At 25.1% G+C, this 18,609-nt stretch overlaps 1 protein-coding gene across 1 annotated transcript; it reads right to left on the bottom strand.

Annotated features, from left to right (window-relative positions):
* LOC145844749 (centriole and centriolar satellite protein ofd1-like) lies at positions 1-12,888 on the bottom strand. Its single transcript, XM_082952170.1, has 14 exons — positions 12,761-12,888; positions 11,168-11,279; positions 10,984-11,099; positions 10,373-10,598; positions 9,854-9,989; positions 9,308-9,389; positions 8,654-8,758; positions 8,219-8,329; positions 7,113-7,188; positions 2,201-2,283; positions 1,979-2,130; positions 1,743-1,812; positions 332-443; positions 1-8 (listed from the first exon to the last, which is right to left on the bottom strand). Exons 1-14 carry the CDS (start codon positions 12,848-12,850, stop codon positions 1-3), a joined length of 1,479 nt encoding a protein of 492 aa, XP_082808296.1. The 5' UTR covers positions 12,851-12,888.
* Positions 12,889-18,609: the final 5,721 nt, after the last annotated feature.

Below are 18,609 nucleotides of genomic sequence, written 5' to 3'. Positions count from 1 at the left end.
TCAGTGTGCTGTGCAGCAAAAAAATTGTGTACAAAACATATAAGTAACTAATTTGAAAATATTTTAGATAAGAATCGTCAAAGAAAATATGTAGGTATAGTCTTTAGCATAGACAAATAATTTTAATATTTTTAATGGAATAATACTTGAATAAGTTGATGGTTAATCAAACTTAAATTTTCCAGATAATTTACCTAGAAATTTTTCTTTAACTCGAAATTTTAGTTTTTCTAAAGCCGTTAAAAAAAAAAAATTTAATATACAGGTGCTATACGATTTTTTTCTTTTCACAATAAGTGTAAAATGAGATTATAATTAATAAATAACTTACCAATCAAATTTTCATCAACAGTATCGCGCATTCTTTTAATCATGTTTTCAAGTTGAACTTGCTTATTATTTTGCTCTTCTCTCATCTTTTTCAGCTCATTAACTTGAAATTGCTACATTAATTTAAAATCTTTATTTGAAAATAATTCTTGATAATGAGTTTTAGAAATTTTTGTAATCAAATTAAAAAATCTTACTGTTTTATTTAAACTTTAGTTTACTTAGTTACAAAAATCTATAGTTAAAAAAATGAGAAAAAGTTTTTAAAAATAATCGTAAATAAGAAAATAATAAGATTCAAAATTTATAAAACTATAAAGTCCGTAATAGACTAAGAAACAAAAATTTGTAATACAAGTATTCGACATAAAAAGTATTGTAAAACACGGGGTATAAGAAAAAAAAAAGGTTTTCTTTTGCATTGGCTTTTAAATAAATTATCATTTGCTTTTTAGCTTAAAAATTAAAATTAAAAAGCTTAAAAAAAAGAGTAAATATTTAAAGAAAACTTGTATTATTTTTAGAAAAAAATTAAAAAAAAAAAACAAGAAAATATTTATAATATTTAACTGTGAAAAAAATTGAAACACTATGTATTTTTAAAGCTACAGTTAGGAGCTAATGCTATCTTACGTTAAAAATTTCTCAGTCCCTTTAAATTTCATTTAAATGTTATTTACTTAATAAACAATTAAACTCGGAACTAAAACCTCAAAACTTAAAACTTACTTTTCTAAATATAAAATTAAAATATATAATATTATAGAACACACAAGATATTTTTCTAATAAAAACATATTCATAAAAAAACAAAAAATTTTTATTAAGATAATTAAAATATTTGATTATAGCCATTTAAACTCGCATTTGTGTTTTTAATAAATGGATCTTATTAAGATAGTTTTAAAAGATTTATAAGTGAAAAGATAAATATATCTTTTGAAATAGTACTATAATATAATATAACTTGATACTCATAAGAAAAATCATACTAATGTAAAATTTAAGTAGCTGTTTGTAAAAAAAAATTAGACTTAAAAACAGCTGACATAATTAGTAGATTTTTTACCTTCTTGTGTGTGAATTTATGCTTATCTAAATTAATTTCTTTTAAAATAAAACAAACTCATTAATACTTGAAAATCAGCTTAAAAATCCGTGGACTATTTGTTAAATTGGCATAGGCATCGGTTGTAAGGTATAACGATTTAAATACTAAAATCTTAAAACTGAAAAACTTGTTTTGTTCTGAAAAAATTTATTAGAAAAATATATATTTTTAATAAAAATACATTTTGATAAACATTAATAAACTTAAATTGTTTTTAAAGGGTATTAAATAATATATTCGGATTATTGTTTTTAACAACACCGGAGTATAAGATTAAAAATTATAAACAGGTAAAACAAACCAGTTCTTTGTCAGGCGTTTTGCTTCTTATGTTTGAATTTTCTTTCTCAGATTTCATCTTAATCATTGCGCTAAAAACAATTTAAATATAAGTTAATTTAGTATTTTTAGTTTAAACCTTAGAAAACTTTTATTTTCATTTGAGAACATGTTAGTTAAGTAGTTATTATTATTATACATTAAATAAATATTAAAGTATCATGTATTTAAATAGTTTAATTAAAATTTAAAACAAACTTTTCAATTTCTTCGATTCGACTTTGTAGCCGTGCGTTTTGCTTTTCGTATATTTCATTCGCATTTTCCTGTTGTTCTTTTAAATTTTCTTGATTTTGTTGTTCTTCTATTACCTTTTCTTCCTTTTGTAATACTTCTTTAGCTATAATTTTCTGAAAAAGTATAAGAAAAAAATTTCACAACTCTATAATAAATATATTTGTATATAAATTAAAAACTAACTTTTAATTCGAACAGTTCTTCTTTTAGTCTGGAATTTTCTTTTGATAAATCATCGATTTGATTCATAAAAACTTCATTTAGAGCTGTGTATGTATATATTTTATAAAAAATCAAATAAGGTTGTTTTATAATTTTTTATTAATTAAATAAGTATTTATTTCCTTTAGGTATTTTATCTCAGATTTTATAGATTCAGAATGAGCATTTGTGAAGATATGTTCAGTATTTCTATTATCTCTACTTTGAGTAAAACTGATGCTGTTTTCAAGCACATCAATGATATGTCAAATATGTATGGTCTGAATAGCAAACTAACTATCAAATAATCTAGGTATCAAATTGTATATTGAAAATAGTGGTAGTTTAGGTTGTAGTAACTCAAGAAGGGTTCATTAAATTTTGTATGGATTTTACATGCGTAATAGAAAAAAGCTGTAAAATTTGGGCCAAGTCACAATGTGAAGTATGATCGCAACCCCACAAGTTAACATAATTTTCTCGGTCGAATAAAATGCAAGACGAGTGAAATGCAAAAAAAAAAATTGTTTGTATAAATCACTTTCAGCGATCTTACAAACACTTTCGACCTAGTGTGTAAAAAACTTTCCACAGTACTGACTACCTGCCAATCCTCTCTAAGAATGTGAAGAACTTTCACATAAACAAGAAGCAGATATTATTTCATGAAATTTTACGTCAAAAAGAGAACTGAAGCAAGCTTACATTTTTGCTCCTACTATTATAAGGATTTTTTTTACAGATTAATAAGCTTTTATGCATCAACTATATGATTAAGCTGTATATAAGATTTGACAGACATCTATTTAAGCATCTACTTCTGAGATAAAAGAAAAAACGAAATACCAACGTTTAATGTTCTTTGCTGATAATGCTGCCCTTAAGATTCACTCAGCTTACGATCGGCAGAAATTTTTGACTCAGTTTTTGGTAGAACGCTTGAATTTTTGCCTCACTATCAGCTTTAAAATAACTAAAGTGCTATGAATAAGAGTATATATAAATAATAAATTTTAATGAGAAACGCATAGCTTTGTTATCTTAGATCAACTATACGTCTAACCCATTCATGGTATTAAAGTTATCATACTTTCGAAACTCTTCATGTAATTTCTTTCGACTATCTGCAAAAGATTACGCCAAAGCTAGTTTTGCCAAAAAAAAAAGTTGTTTATTGTTTCTGTTGTACAGTATGGAATTGAACGTGGACAATCTAAATATGCAATATAACACGGGTGGGTGTCAGATTTGCACAGCGAGACTTTAGAACGGTCGTTAATTTAGCACAACGTAACTTAAACACGTAGTGCCACTTTTGGGTCATTTTAGCACAAAGCGTTACTTTTGTATGGCGTCACTTTAGCACGATGACTTATTTTTGAACGAACTAAAGTTTTTCAAAGTTCTTTTTAGGTAGGAGGATTTATAAAACTTTTTATTCAACTAATTAAATAATAAATGTTAATACTATAAATTTGTCAAAAGTTTTAGCTAAAATTAAGTTTATTAGTTTTTTGAGGAAAACTAAATTTTATATTTTCTAGCAATTTGTAGTTGAAATAGCATTCTTTTTAACAGTGCTTAATATCAAACCTAAAAATGTTAAATTTTGTTACTAAATAATCATATACATTTCATAATAATTAAACGACAAGAATACAAGATAATATGTATTCAATACACTAATATATTAAAAAAATAAAAGAAAGTTGAGACTTTTTTAAACTTTTAAATAAAAATATGTTAATAAAACAATTCAATCTTTTATATTACTGAAACTACTATTGCAACTAATTAGTTATAATTTTGTATTTAAATAAATTGGTTTATTATAAAACTTTAGTATTATGTTCATAACACAATCTATTAATTTTTTTTTTTTTTTTGGCTATTAAGTATCACTTAAATTGAAATTTTAACCTAAGCCAACAACAAGATAAACTATAAAATATTTTACTTTTAAATTAGCTCTGAAGGTAAACTACACTAGAAGTTCCAGAGTTGATGAAGAGCAAAAAAAGGTTATTTAGGGTAGTTTTGAAACTTGCACTAGATTTTCTGGAGTTGATGATTAGGAGCATATAAATTACCATATAAAGGTGGGTTACTTAAACTAATAAACTTGTATGATTTAACATTAATTACATCTACACTATAAAACCATAATCAAACTTTTTTCTTAACTAATAACTAGATGGTGCTTAGAACAACTTTATATAATCTAGGCATAAAAATGAGTTGATACATTTTGCTTTAGAAATTATTTTGAATGTATTCAAACCTTTAAAACACAATTTCAATCTCAAAGAAAGATATTTAAGAATATATAAGTTAAACGGTATTCAGCTACTTAGAATTCAAAATATTAAATCTTCGATAACCAAAACTTTCTACAATTTTTTTAGCTACAATCCTTGGTTCGAACATTTTAATTTTTAGTAAACCTAGCCAGTTGACTACAAAAGCAGCTTAGCTATGTATTAGTGATAAACTACAGTTAAAACACGCATGACTAAATTTTACAACGAAATAACTCTAAATAAATATAAGTCTTAACTGCTTTGTATTACATTTCCTAATTTTATACATAAAATTTTTATTAAAAAGTACTATAGATTACATGTATAACACAGATGTATAACCAAATTACATTAATGTGCTTTTATCTTTTTTTTTTCAACCAATTTTTTTTGAATAAATATCTTTAAAAAGCTAAGTAGTATAGTAAAGTTATTTTGTACTTTTTAAACTAATCGTAGCAATCTTATAAACTTTAAGCATTCTTTTACTTGTATAGTTTTAAATTGTAGTAAATACAAATTATTTTAAATGTATCCTAAATCATTTTCAATTGAACTTTATAATCTCGTATGTTTTCTAACGAAGCATTTATACTTTTTAAGAACTTTCAATTCAAAAAATTCTAAAATTAAAATGTTCTTGCAGCAATTAATTGATAACTAAATGTTTGTTTTTCATTGTATATTCTTGAATAACATCTTTGATTTTAGTTTTATTATTTCTGCAACATTCTAATTATAAGCCTGTTATTCAATACAGAAATAAATAAATACTATAATAACTTTAATTAAAAATAAGTTAATTACTATTACTTATTTTTATAAATAAACATGAAAAGCCGTGAAATGTAAATAAAAAAAAATTAAGACTTTTTTTTAATTTGAGTACTATGAACTTGAAGTATTTTAAACAAAAGTATCAAGCTACTAAAATTTTGAAACACTAAAACAAGTTTTTTGTTAAAACAATTAGTATAAAAACTTAAAACTATATTACTAAAAACTTAATAAATAAAGGAAATTTAACTTTGCTTTTAAGTTTGCAACACTTTTACATTATAAAACTAAACAATATCTTAAATCAAGAAATTTTTTTTTCAAAATATACCAGTTAAACTAGTTAAATGTTATAAATATTTGATGTTTTGTCAATTCTTTTGGTTATATTTGTTTACTAAACTTTGCTGTATATACTTTTAAAACATTGTCAAAACAATTTAGTACTGCATTTTTAAAAATATTAAAATAGTTCAAAAAAAAGTTGTAAATTAAGCTTGAAATTTCTACAAATCGAATGCGTGTTTACTTTTAACTTTTCAAATTATATTTCAAAAACGTGTTTTATATATTGCAGAGATCTGAATATCTATAATTAAAATTATATTATAAAAACATTTTCAAATAAAAGTTTAAAAATATTTAACTTGTGCAAAATTAACGTTCAATGCAAAAAAAAAACTTAAGGCGCTCCAAGCAAATACAGAGGAACAAAAAAAAGACGTTGCAAAAATGACCCACCGTGCAATATTGACGCCGTGCTATTCTGACCCGCTCCTAGATAACACTGTCTACCTATAATGCATCATTCTTCTCTTGGAATTAGGCAGTTAAAAATGTTAGCAATAAAGTTTTGACATGTGCTATTAACATTATCATTATGCACACCACCCTCAGTGACCACAGGCTTTGATGGCTAGGTCATGTTTTTAGGATGAGCATTCCGAGGGTTTGCCGAAAAGCGAGTTGGTCGTTGGCAATGGTGACTTCGGTCGCCAAAGACTAAATTACAAGACGTTTGAAAGTGCAGCCAAAAATGCTTAAATTTTTGGTTGAAAAAATCTAACTTATGGCCGCAAAAATTTCTAACCTGAAAGCAACTAAGTCAAAGATGCAAGCTTAAGGAGAGCAGATAAAAGGAAGAGAAGGAATCGGAATTAGTTGCGTATATCTTTGTTCTTAACCTTCAATTAATAATATTGCTGTCTATACTGCGTGTATTTTTGTTTATATTTTTTACATACTGTTAAATCCAGTAATTCAGCTTCTTATTGTCGAGGGTTTCCCAAACTGGGCCTAGTGACTCTCTTGAATTTACATTACAGAAATTTAGGGGGCCATGAGGTCATAATTTGAAACTTACACTAGGTATTCTGGATTTGATGATAAAGAGCAAAAAAGGTCTCAGGCATTTTTAAACTTAAACTAGATATAATGGAAAAAAATGGACATTTTGGGGGCTTCAAGCAGAATAAGGGGGAGCCACAAGGCCATAATTTGAAACTTACATTAGATTTTTTGGAGTTGATGATGAACAGCAAAAAAAGACGGTTTTAATGGTTGTATTTTGAGAAATCGTGTTGGAGGGGGCCATAGATATTTTAATTTCTTAAAATAGGGCCTTTTGAAAAAAAAAGTTTAGGAAACTCTGCAAGAGTCGTTTTCGGCTGAAAGCCATAATTAAAAAAAAAAATTGCATGATTTCGCGGAAGGAAAGTATCACAACTATTAAAAACTTAGCCAAAATGTTAAACTAATGTTATATATATAACAAAATCCGCAAATATTCAAATAATTTATGCATTTCAACAAACTACCTTTACAGTCATTTTGAGCATCCTCACGGGAAATGGTAGTTTTCAATGCATTCAATTGCTTCATCTTCAAACTTTCCTTTAAAAAAATTAAATCTTATTTGTGATTTAACTATTAATGTTTTTTTAATTACCGCTAAGTTAAACTTTTGACAATTTTTTAAGTGTTGTACATAGCAGGGTTGCCATTAAAGTTAAACATTAATGACAAACAAAAGTTATTAAAACATGATGATTTAAATTAAAACAAATAAGATTTATTAAGTTGAGAGTACTTTATTACTGGCAACCACAATACAAAATGGGTCCAAGACTATTTAAATTCTGAAAATTAATATATAAATAAATCTGAACTATCTTTATATATCTCTTTTAGTAAACATTAAAAACTAAATTTTTTATCATCATAATCTTATTAGACCTACATTAGCTTTTTTTTTCTGAATTTAAGTTACTTATTTTGATATAGCAATAAGTTTTATGATTTACTAAAAATAGTAATTTAAAGTAGTTAATAATTTTCTGCTTATACAATATATTTTTTCAGGTTTTTTTACTATCATAATTTTATTATTTAGAACAACACAATTTTTTTTCAAACATGTATTAATTTTTGAGATATGACTCTTTCAATACTATTTAAAAAGTTTGCTTGTCGATATTTGAATGTTCAAGTAAGTGTTTTACTTTTAAATAAAAGTGCCTAAAGCTTATAACTTGCTTTTCAAATGTTTATTTAAAACTTTCCTATGCCTTTTACTTTATTAAACCTCGTATGATTTTTTGTTAAACTTATAAAACTTATTACTTTAAACTAGCAAATATTTATGTAAACATACTTAAGAATTCTTAAAGAACATAATATTTCTAGAAAAGTAGTGAAAACTAAAAATATCAAGCAAAACTATACTTAATGTTAAAAAAAAGTACTTACAGCGTAAAACTTTTATAAATAATATTTGTAGTTTATCTCAAACTATCATACTTTTACTTCTTATTATCTTTTATTATGATACAACACTTAAAAATCGACATAAATTAGCATTAAAAAAAAACTTAAAGTAGTCAAAATAAAAGAAGAATAATTTATTTCAGCAATTCAAACGGACCATTTTGTTAATGTGAGATTCCTGCTGTTCCAACAATTCCTCCCTAGATTTCAAATTTTGCATTTCCTGAAGCAGCTTCTGGCGTTGGATGTGAATTTCACCTTCGAGCGTCTGTGATGGTAGATGTTTTGAATAAATAAAATTTACTTTTTTATAAAACTAAATTAACATTTACTTGTCATTTAAGGTTTTAGTTTTATATAATGGAGCATACAATCCAAAATGCAATTATCTAAGAAAACTAAGTTTTTGAGTCCTAAAGTAGTTTTGAAATAAGTAAAGTAAAGAATTTTTGGCTAATTACACCACTTTTTTAAATAATGTTTGGTTAAAAGCCTACATAATAAAAATTATTAGTTGTATACATAAACATGTCAATTTGTAATTAAACAAATAAAACTTATGTTCCAATACTCTTGATAAACTAAAAATTACATTTTTATGATTAGTCAGTCTTTCAATTGCATTCTTTTCTCTGTTTTCTAAAGCTTTCTGCTGTTCAGCGTAGTCTTTTGCAATTTCACTGACTCTGGCGTCAATCTGTACATTTATAAAATGTTTAACAAAAAAGTAAAAAAAAAAAGTTTAATAGGGAATATGCTGTGCTTAAAAACTTTTAAAAAAATTTATGATAATCTGGATTAGAGTACTTTCAAAACTCATACTTTCAAACTAACCAATTTTAATTTCAAAAAGTTGTGGTGAGAATTATAAATAACAAAACATTAACTAATTTCAAAATTGACCATTTTTCTCAACTGATAAGCTAAAGCTAATTAAAAAAAAAAATTGGAAATAATAATATAAATGGGTAAAGACTTACATTAGTTTTAAAAAAGTTTGTATTAATAATAAACAAATTTAAAGTTACTAAATAATTAAAAATGTACGCATTGTTGTTTACAAAAACTTATTTAAAGATAAAAACTTGAGTAATTTTATTTAAATTTTTCATTTGTTTTCTAAACTTAAAGCATTTTAAAATCATTTTTGGAGATAAGTTTAAAACTTGGTTTTTATTAAGAAATTCAAATTGTAGAACTTATTATTTATAACGATTTGCAGGTAAAACAATTAAACTAAACCTACCTCCTTTCTGGCTTTTTCAGATTCTTCCTTTCTCATTTTAGATAACTCATAAACTTTCCACTCTTCAAGATGCCGTTTGTACCTTAACAAAGTTCACAAATAATTACAAAAGTTATTACTAACTAAAAACTAAACGATGAAAATAATATTTTAATTTGGTTGAAATATTTTTAAAACTAATGTATTAAAACTTAAGTAATTATTTTACAAAAAAAAAAAAAAAATTCGAGTTTTATTAACTTTAATTTAAGATAATAAGCATTCATAAAATTACAATAACAAATAAATATCATAGTTTTGCTTGATAGTAAAAAATTACAAGATATCTACTTCATAGAAGGAAGTTATACAAAATTGATAAATTTGTGCACAAAAAAAGTTGAATCAAAAAATTAAGTGTTAATGACTTTTATTTAATACTTATAAAATTTAGACTTGGTAAAATTCATATACATCTTAAACATAAAATTATCCAGTTTTATTAATTTCTAAATAAATACTCAAACTAACACAAGCATAAAAAATATACAAACTATTGACTAGCACCTGTTTTCACAGTCCTTCTCTGCCTGTTGTACCCTGTTGTGCAATACAGACAGTTTACCCTGATCTTCGCTCGCATTTGCATGCAAGTTTGTCAGTCTCGCTCGGTAGTCTTCATCTACCAGCATCAGTTTGTCAGCTGTTTAATGATAATATTTTATTAAGGAAAAAAAGTGTGCTGAACAATAGCTGAACAAAAATTTATGTGTAAAATATTAATTGTATTAAGCTTAGAAATGTGTTATATACTTTGAATTTTTTTCTTAAGTAAATTATTAGTTCAAAATTTATCACAAACACATTATTAAAAACTTGCATAATAAGCTAAGATGAAACAATTGTTCAGAGTAAGCATGAAATTTAGTGATTATGGACTTCCAATTACAAGCTGTTGGACTCAAAATAAAGTTTTAATGTTTTACCAAGAGGTAATTTAAACTTTATATGGTATTAGAACAACACATAATTTATGGTGCCATCAAATGCCACATAAATATCACAAAACAACTACAACTCACAAACCTAAAGTAAGAGGGTCATTCGAAGCGCAAGTTTCAGCCAACTTTACGTTGCTGCAGCTCACAAGAGCCTGCATTATTTCCCACATCATGAACGTTTGTGGTGCAATTGAGGAGGAATTTGTGGACATGGAAGAGTTGATTGAGGATTCGGTGGAGAAAGACTTGCTTTTAGAAAAATCTTCCGGCTTCAACCCCAGCTTTTCTAACATTTCAACTGTCAGTGATTTCTGTTTTTTGTTAAAATAATTGATAATGGTTTTTATTAAACGAGAATTTAGTACTGGTCAAAGATTTGAAGAAAAACTTTAAAAAAGAACTTGTATACAAAAGCTGTAAAATCTTATCAAAATTTGTTATTTCTGTATAAATACTTTACTATATAAGTAAGAATAAAGTGTTATTGCACTTTGTTTATCACAAAAAGCTTTGCTTAACTTTCTTGGCTTGTTAGATAACAATTTTTATTTAGTTTTCAACACTATTACAAAAGATTTAATTTTAACTTTTACATTAAGTTGTAGATAACTGTAAAAATATTGAATAAACCACAAAGCTACTAACGTTGTAAAACTTAAAATAAATATAGAAAACTAATTTATAAAGCAAAAATACCGAATATTTTTTTACTGAAGACTCTTGTTGAAACAAAGAAAATGTGTAGTGGTATTTGCTTTTTTTGATATGATGCAAGACGAGGTTGTCCAGCACTTTCTGAGTCCAACAAGGTTCTGGTGAGACATTATATAAAAAATCAAGTGTTTAGATTTACCATACAAAAGTTCAGTAAGTGAAATACCTATTCTTTTATGTATGGTTGCTGATATCAAGCTTGATTTTTCTTCTTTAAGCTTTTTGCTGAGACTATTTTTAGTCATCAATTCTTTTACCATGCTCTTCCGTAGATGACTCTAAATTTGTACTTAAATCAAGTTGTATCTCTATTGTTTAATTGTAAACATTTACTTGATAATTGCAATAGATTTGAAAAGTAGATGAAAAATAACTTTATGTAATACTTATAAAAACATTTTATACTTGCGAATAATCTAGAAAACTTATTAACAAAATAAAGAGAAAAATGTGTTAGTGTAAACAAATCATATACTTATAAATTAATATCTAGATAAAAATTATAAAGTTAAACATTTAAAAATGATATATTTTAACTTTTAATACTACATTATAACAAAAAAGTAGATAATTTTTTAATTAAGAATTTTTATGAAAATTTTTAGCTGACAATTACTCATAAATAATTCCATTAAAAAAAAAAAAAATTTTTACTACAACTGTTTTTTAATTTTGTATGTCAACTATAAATTTAACTCTACAACATAAAACATAAACCAGCTTTCTTAGTTATTTTAGTCTAAAAATTTATCAGTTCATGGAAAGTAATGAAGTTGTAAGGAACTTAAATAAACTTATTCTACTAACTTATTATGTTTTGGGCATAAAGGTCCTTATGTTAAGAACTAATTTTTAAATCAGCATTTTAGTATTATGTAAAAAGTACCAATGACATAAAGGTATCAAAAAACAAACATTATTCAAAACAATAACTAACTCAATCAAAAAAAAATTAAATTTATCAAAACTAGTTTACAAAAACAATTTAATTAAAATGTTTGTTCAACCACAGATATAACAAAAGTTTTAAGGCTTAAGTTTTAAGGGACTCCAAAATTTTTTTGTTTAATTATGTTTGCTCTTTAATGAAAGCTCAAAAAGTAATTATAAACTACAAGCCAGTTTTCTAAAATATAAAAACTATATTGAGTTTTTGAGATATAGTATTTCATTTAAAAAAGAAACAAATCAATTTTTTGTTATTATCAATATTCTTTGATATTTAAAGTTATACTGAAAGTTCTTCTCCTTTATTTTTTGAGCTATATATTTCAAATTTTCAGGAAAAATTTCTTAAATAGTTTGAAGTGATAAAACGCTGGAATTAGAAAATTACATAAACAAGTAAAAAAAAGATATTTTTTTCAAATTAAAGATACTGACATACATAAGCTAACTTATATTAGTAACAAAATCACTGTAAAGTTTAGAGAAATTTTGTAAAAAATAACGAGAAGATTGATGTTAGTATTTTGTTCAAATTTTTGGGTTTGCACCTTTTAAAAGGAACCTATTGACCTCGGTGACTTTTATCCCTTATAACATGAGAGTTTTTATGAATTTTCTTAAGTTATCAAATATATCTGATAGCTAAAATAAAACTCTACTTCTAAGATCAAGTTGTAAAAAACAATGTGGACCCCCTCCCCTTCCTTAAATACTAAAAGCTTTTGAAAATATTGTAAGTGAGATATTTAGTTAAAAATACTTTCACATATTTAAATACTCAGCCAATTATTTTTGTCAAAAATTAACTTACTTTCAATTCATCATAAACACCAGAGACTTGCAATGACTTGAAAAGGTTTCCTTTTAGATCTTCCTTAGAGAAAATTTGTTTCTTATCCATACCAGGATGTTCTTTATGTACAATTTAAATACTATTACTACTAATGAAACATTAATTTTGAAAATAAATTCTCAAGATAGTTTGAATGTAATTATAATAAATGATTTGCTTGAACAAAAGTCATTCAATTTTTTAAATGACTTTTTTTTATAAAATAAACTCAACAGGCTATGTTGTTTCTTATGTCTTATAAGTATTATAAAAATTATAGGAATGAAACAATATAAAAAGCTTAAAACAGTTTTTATAATAATAATGCAGTTAAATAAAATTATTTTTATCTTATAGAAATTTACACTGTAAATTCTTATTTCATATAATTTTTTTGACAACACAGTTTCTAGTTCAAAACTTGATGTTTTTATATCAGTGGAAGTCAAAGTCTTTAAATCATCATTTTGTATGGTGGCTAAGCCACCGGTTTTTTTAGAATTGTTTCCAATGTTTTTAAAATACAAGTTTATATTACTTTTTTAGTAGAAAACTAAGTTAAAAACTTCATTCAATAGTATCAAGTCACTGGAAAGATACTGTGATACTACGGTAAAAAAGCTTTATAATAGAAAACAATAATATACTTTTTATATTTAAAAATTATTTCTTATATAATCTAAACTTTATAAAGTTACATGTAAGAATTTGTTTAAAATTTCAGGTTTTTTCATGATTTTTTTATACCAGATTTTTTTAAATTCTAGGTTTTTTCCATAACTTCATTTCAAATGGCCACTCTGATTATATGTTTTTATTAAAAGATAAGTAAAAATAAAAACTAGTTAAATAAAAACAATATGTCTTACTTCTGTGGAGTATTCTACAAGTATATAATCAAAGTTTTCAAGTTAAAACATAAATCTTGTGATGGAAAGAAAGTTATTTTTGAATTTGATTTTTTTTAATGAATTTCATATGGCTAGGAGACATTGCTAGGCACTGAGTTCAGTCAGCACTTGTGTTTTAAGCAAGATTTTTTTTTATACAGTACATGGTTAACTAAAAATTTTTGGATCTTTTTTAAATTAAAGTCATTTTTTTGTGTTTCGAATTTAAGCAGCATTTAGTGTAACCTTTTTTTTAAAGCTTATCAGTAAAAATTTTATAACATTTTTTAAAACTCAAAATGAGCAAAAGAGATGCAATAGTTGAGTTTGTTTGCACAAGAAGGACTGATTCAGAGAATTATAAGCTCTTAAAAGTGGCCAAAGCCGTGAAAATATTAAGAGCTTGTCATAATTGTCTCATACAATTTTCTGAAGTGGAACATCACACGGTCCTTGATAAAAGAAGAAGATCAAAGCAAAAAAAGAAAGGATGAATCTGAAGAAATTTGAAATAAAAGTGGCTAAAGGTACAAAAATCTCAATGAGACAAGTCATCAAAATTTATATCAGTCTGTTCCCTACCTAGAAAAAACTGTTTTTTTTGTTTTTTTTTCATATAAAACTTTTATTTTTTATCTAAAAAAAATTCCTTGCAACAAAATTCTCTAAATATTGGAAGGATCTTTTCCTGAAAGGTTGAGGTAGTTATCTCAAAAAACGTAGGAGATGATAGATTTTTAGTGAAATAGTCTATTTTTGCCGTTTTAGTTTGTGCCTACCATTTGTGCCTCCCTCTGAACCTATTGTTGCCTCCAACTTAGACCTGCTATATCTCAAAAAAAATTGGAATTTTTACAATATATAAAAAGCATCTTGTAGCTTAGAAATAATATCAAATTGTGAAAAAGGGGTTTAACCCCCCTATGCCCTTAAGTCAAATTCAATGTATAAAACACCTGAGTGCTGGCCTAACACTTAGAGCGGTTCTATAAAAAAAATTTCAACTGTTTATCCAGATTGGTCACAGTATTTATTCCAGTTTTTCAAAATACTTTTCAGTTTTTAAAAGTAACAGTTTTCTTGTCCATTTTTAGTATAAAACTAAACTTAAGGTTAAAAACTGTTTTAAATAGACAAAATATTGAAAAGTTACTGTAATGCTACTTTAATATGAGTTTAATAAGTTAAAACTTTAAATGATACCGAAAGTAAATACAGCAAGGCATATTTGAGTTTTTAAAACCATTTTAAAGATGCAATGTGTATCTATTTAAAATGGATTTTAAACGATACATTTTAACTTATTTTATATATTGGATATTTTGTTTTGCTTAGGTAATTTAGTTTTAAATTATAACCTAATCAACTAATTACTCATCTAAAACTATATAAAGTGTTTGTCCATTGAAACTTGTTAGTTTGTTTACTTTTTTTACTTGTGATCATTGCTTTAGTGTGAAACAATTGTTAAGTAATAAACTCAATTTAACTTTTGTCTTAATTGTAAATAAAACTAGCAATAACAATTATACAATTTTAATACTGTAAGGTTTATTTTTAACGAGCATAAAGTTAATTTTATAGGCAAATTTATTAATTTTTCAAAAAACATAAAACTTTAATGTGAATTATTTTCCTTATCTTAAAAGCTATCTAAAAAATTTTTTTTTTAGAGAACGCACCTTTGTCTTTAATTTAGAAAAAATAATATTTGGTTTGGGGTTGGAATTATTTCATGGGGTCCCTCCAAAAATAAATATTTTTTTTTATATTTTATTTTCTTTTTCCCTTAGTTTGCATGTTATTTAAACTCTTAAACTTTCATTTTATAAATAATGTTAATATCTTTTACGATTTGGCCCCAAATCAAAATGTAGTATATTACACTAGCATTTGCCTTGGCCATTTCCTAGATAAAAAATTGATAAAAGGAAAAAAATAATTAATAAGAATGTGAATTACAACAAATTTAATTAAATTATAATATAGGTTAATAAATTTGCCTATAAAATTAACTTTATGCTCGTTTATTTTTATACAACATATTGTTTTACTTTCAAACAGTTTGATAAACTGTTTTGAAATTATCTTTTATCAAAATTTTTGAACTGAAACAGCTTGCTAGTTAAGCTTGAGTGGTTACAATTGTAAAATCACCTAAGCGAAACACTAAGACTGTTGTACAGCATCTATACCAGAGTTTACTAAACATTTTTTCGTTTGGTCCTCTCTGATGAAACAAAAAAAAGCAATAGCCCTATCAAAAACAATTTCTAAAAAGTATCATTTATTCTTTAAACAAAAAGTAAGTTTAAAACTGTGGCCTTATGACCCCCTGTGGCTTCTTTAATAGTCACGCCCCCTTCTGATTCCTTTGCAGATAATGCCCCAAAAATTTTTGGAATAGCCTATTTTACAAAACCATGATATACAACATTCTTTCTAAGGTGAGCTTATTTGCACTACGTAAACACTCTTCAATTTTACATAAACTTTCTTTATGTGCTATTTACTAAATAAGTACAATACAGTTTATAAAGGGGTAGGTTCAAAGAATCATCTTAAAATTTTTACTCTAATTTTTGCTTATCTTTTTTAACTTAATTTGATATGTTAGCAGTTAGTTTAATTTGTTAAGTTTTATTTGTTTTGTCGAAGTAAAAAACTAAAGATACTTTTACAGCAGAAGTAATAAATAAAAGTTAGCAACTCAGTTTAAATTAAGTATTTATTGTTTTTAAAATCGTATAAAATCAGTTCAATGTAGAGTATCAACTTAATATAAAAAAGTTCTCAACGCTTGATTTTCTTAACTTCTCAATTAATATTTTGTCTTAATTTGAAAATACAATTCCATTTTTAACAGAAATCGTTTAAACTTAATTTTGTACGTTACTTACTTTTTATTAATCTCTCAATATGTCTCTATCTTTTACTTTAAAACATGTAACTATTATAATTCCACTTATACTATTAAGTTATTTTAATGACTTTTACTGTTTACTCTTTTTACTTTTTTAGTTATACTCGCTTATCAACGTATAGTTTCAAATTTGGACGGTAATAACTTTAACAATTTTAGTGAAATTAATATGAAGATAGTCTCGGTATGAATTCGGTTGTCGTTGAAAAAGATACTTACTGTGTAATATAAGGTTATTAAGTTTAAACTTTGATTAAAAAAAAATTATATTATTCCAACGAAAAAATTAAACGAAAATAGACGAATAAGTTAAGATATTTTTTTATTCTCAATCTTTAAGAGAATGAATAAAATAAATTTATCGTGTATTTCTAATTAAGCATATACAGTACACTACCGCTTAAGTACGCAAATTGAACCCGACCAAAAAGTGAGTACTTAGCACGGGTAGTGCGTACTTTTTGACGATATAGTATAATATGAAATTTAGTTGTTTGTTTTCTTTCTTACAACTAGCCACCAAATAATTAAGCCAAATAAACAAGTCATTTATTTTAAATAACATTTAAAACATAATTCTAATTTGCAAATTTTTTAATATATTTTAAAATGATTTATTTTTTCTATAAAAAGCTTCTACATAATTAATACATACATTTAATATAGAAAGTCAATGTCAGTCAATGATTTTAAAAAAATATTAAGTTACATTTTGTTTTGTTAGAGGGAAAGTACAAAACTACTTTGTGTTTACCAAACATTTTCAAAACATCAATGTATGTACATTTAAATTAAATTATGACTTAACTATTTTGTATATGTAGGTTTTTTTAACTTTGTCATCTAGATTTATTTATTTTATAGCATTACAGCTCAAATATCATTATTCTTTTTACTTTTCTGCAACCACTACATAAGTATTTAGTTGATTAACATTTAATAACAGGACTGTCTCAATCTCAGGCCACTTGGCCTACTCAGGATTACTCACCCTAGTTTAAAAGTTAACAAAGTATCAGGCTAACTCAGCAGGTTGGCCATTCTACCTGGAAACATAAAATAATCTGGAGAAACTTGATGATTGGAAATTTAGGCAAAAAAACTGGAATTTCTTGAAGTTCTAGTATAACATCCTTTACTTTGTCTTTCTGGATAAGTGCGTACTTAAGGCGTGATGCGTACCAAAAAAAGTGCGTACTTAAGCGGTAGTATACTGTACTTTATTAAAAATTTTTCTCAAAAGATAAAAACTTTTCATTCATGAAATTCCAATTGAGACGCTGTGAGTTGAAACTCATTGGTGAACCATCGTACCGCAGTCATCATTTGATGAACTCACTGGTCTATTGCTTGAGTGGACGCAGGTAAGGATCACCCATACTGAAGTAATATCTGTCAACTGTCTCTTAATATTTTGTTACGTGAAAGTAATAATTACTAGTGACACCAGAATACACTAAAATATTACATGCATATGATAAAGAACAGTAGGATTTGACTTTTATGTAAAGTCAGATTTTGTTTGTAACCACATTATCCTTATGGTATGCTACAAAATACTCTATATTAAATTCTTATAATTTCTACCTGTAAAACACATCATTTTTAAAGTATTATTTGAAATTCGGTTAAAAATTATTATCATCCTAGATTATCTTTTAGAATAAAAGTATTTTTTGAGCATGCATAACGAAACAATTAAGTTATTAAAATCAATAAACAATTTTTATATTAGAAATTTATATAGCTTTTAGACTCAGACCAGCTAAATTTTGTTTTATTTCTGTTTATTGATTAAAACTATAATTTTGAAAAAGTGTGTTTAACAAATAACCTTTCCCTGACAATCGATTTTATATAAAGTCCATGAAATTTATATATTTTTTGTTTTAATATTTTTCTCTTTACTAAAGTGAGCTTTTTAGCTAATAAGATAAGTAATATCTTATCATCGTTTTGTTGATATTTTTAAAAGTTTTATAATTTTTGGTACTTTTTTGAGATACCATATTTTT

Source organism: Thalia democratica, chromosome 9, assembly GCF_965202585.1.
Source record: "Thalia democratica chromosome 9, ktThaDemo2.hap1.1, whole genome shotgun sequence".
Taxonomy (NCBI): Eukaryota; Metazoa; Chordata; class Thaliacea; order Salpida; family Salpidae; genus Thalia; species Thalia democratica.
The sequence above is the reverse complement of the archived record's forward strand: the minus strand, read 5'-3'. Positions and strand labels throughout refer to the sequence as shown.

Coding starts and splice junctions, on each gene's coding strand:
- LOC145844749 (XM_082952170.1), bottom strand. CDS start 12,850: ATGGATAAGAAACAAATTTTCTCTAAGGAAGATCTAAAAGGAAACCTT. Junction 1,813..1,978: donor CGAATCGAAGAAATTGAAAA/GTTTGTTTTAAA, acceptor AATTGTTTTTAG/CGCAATGATTAAGATGAAAT. Junction 444..1,742: donor AAACGCCTGACAAAGAACTG/GTTTGTTTTACC, acceptor AAATTAATGTAG/CAATTTCAAGTTAATGAGCT.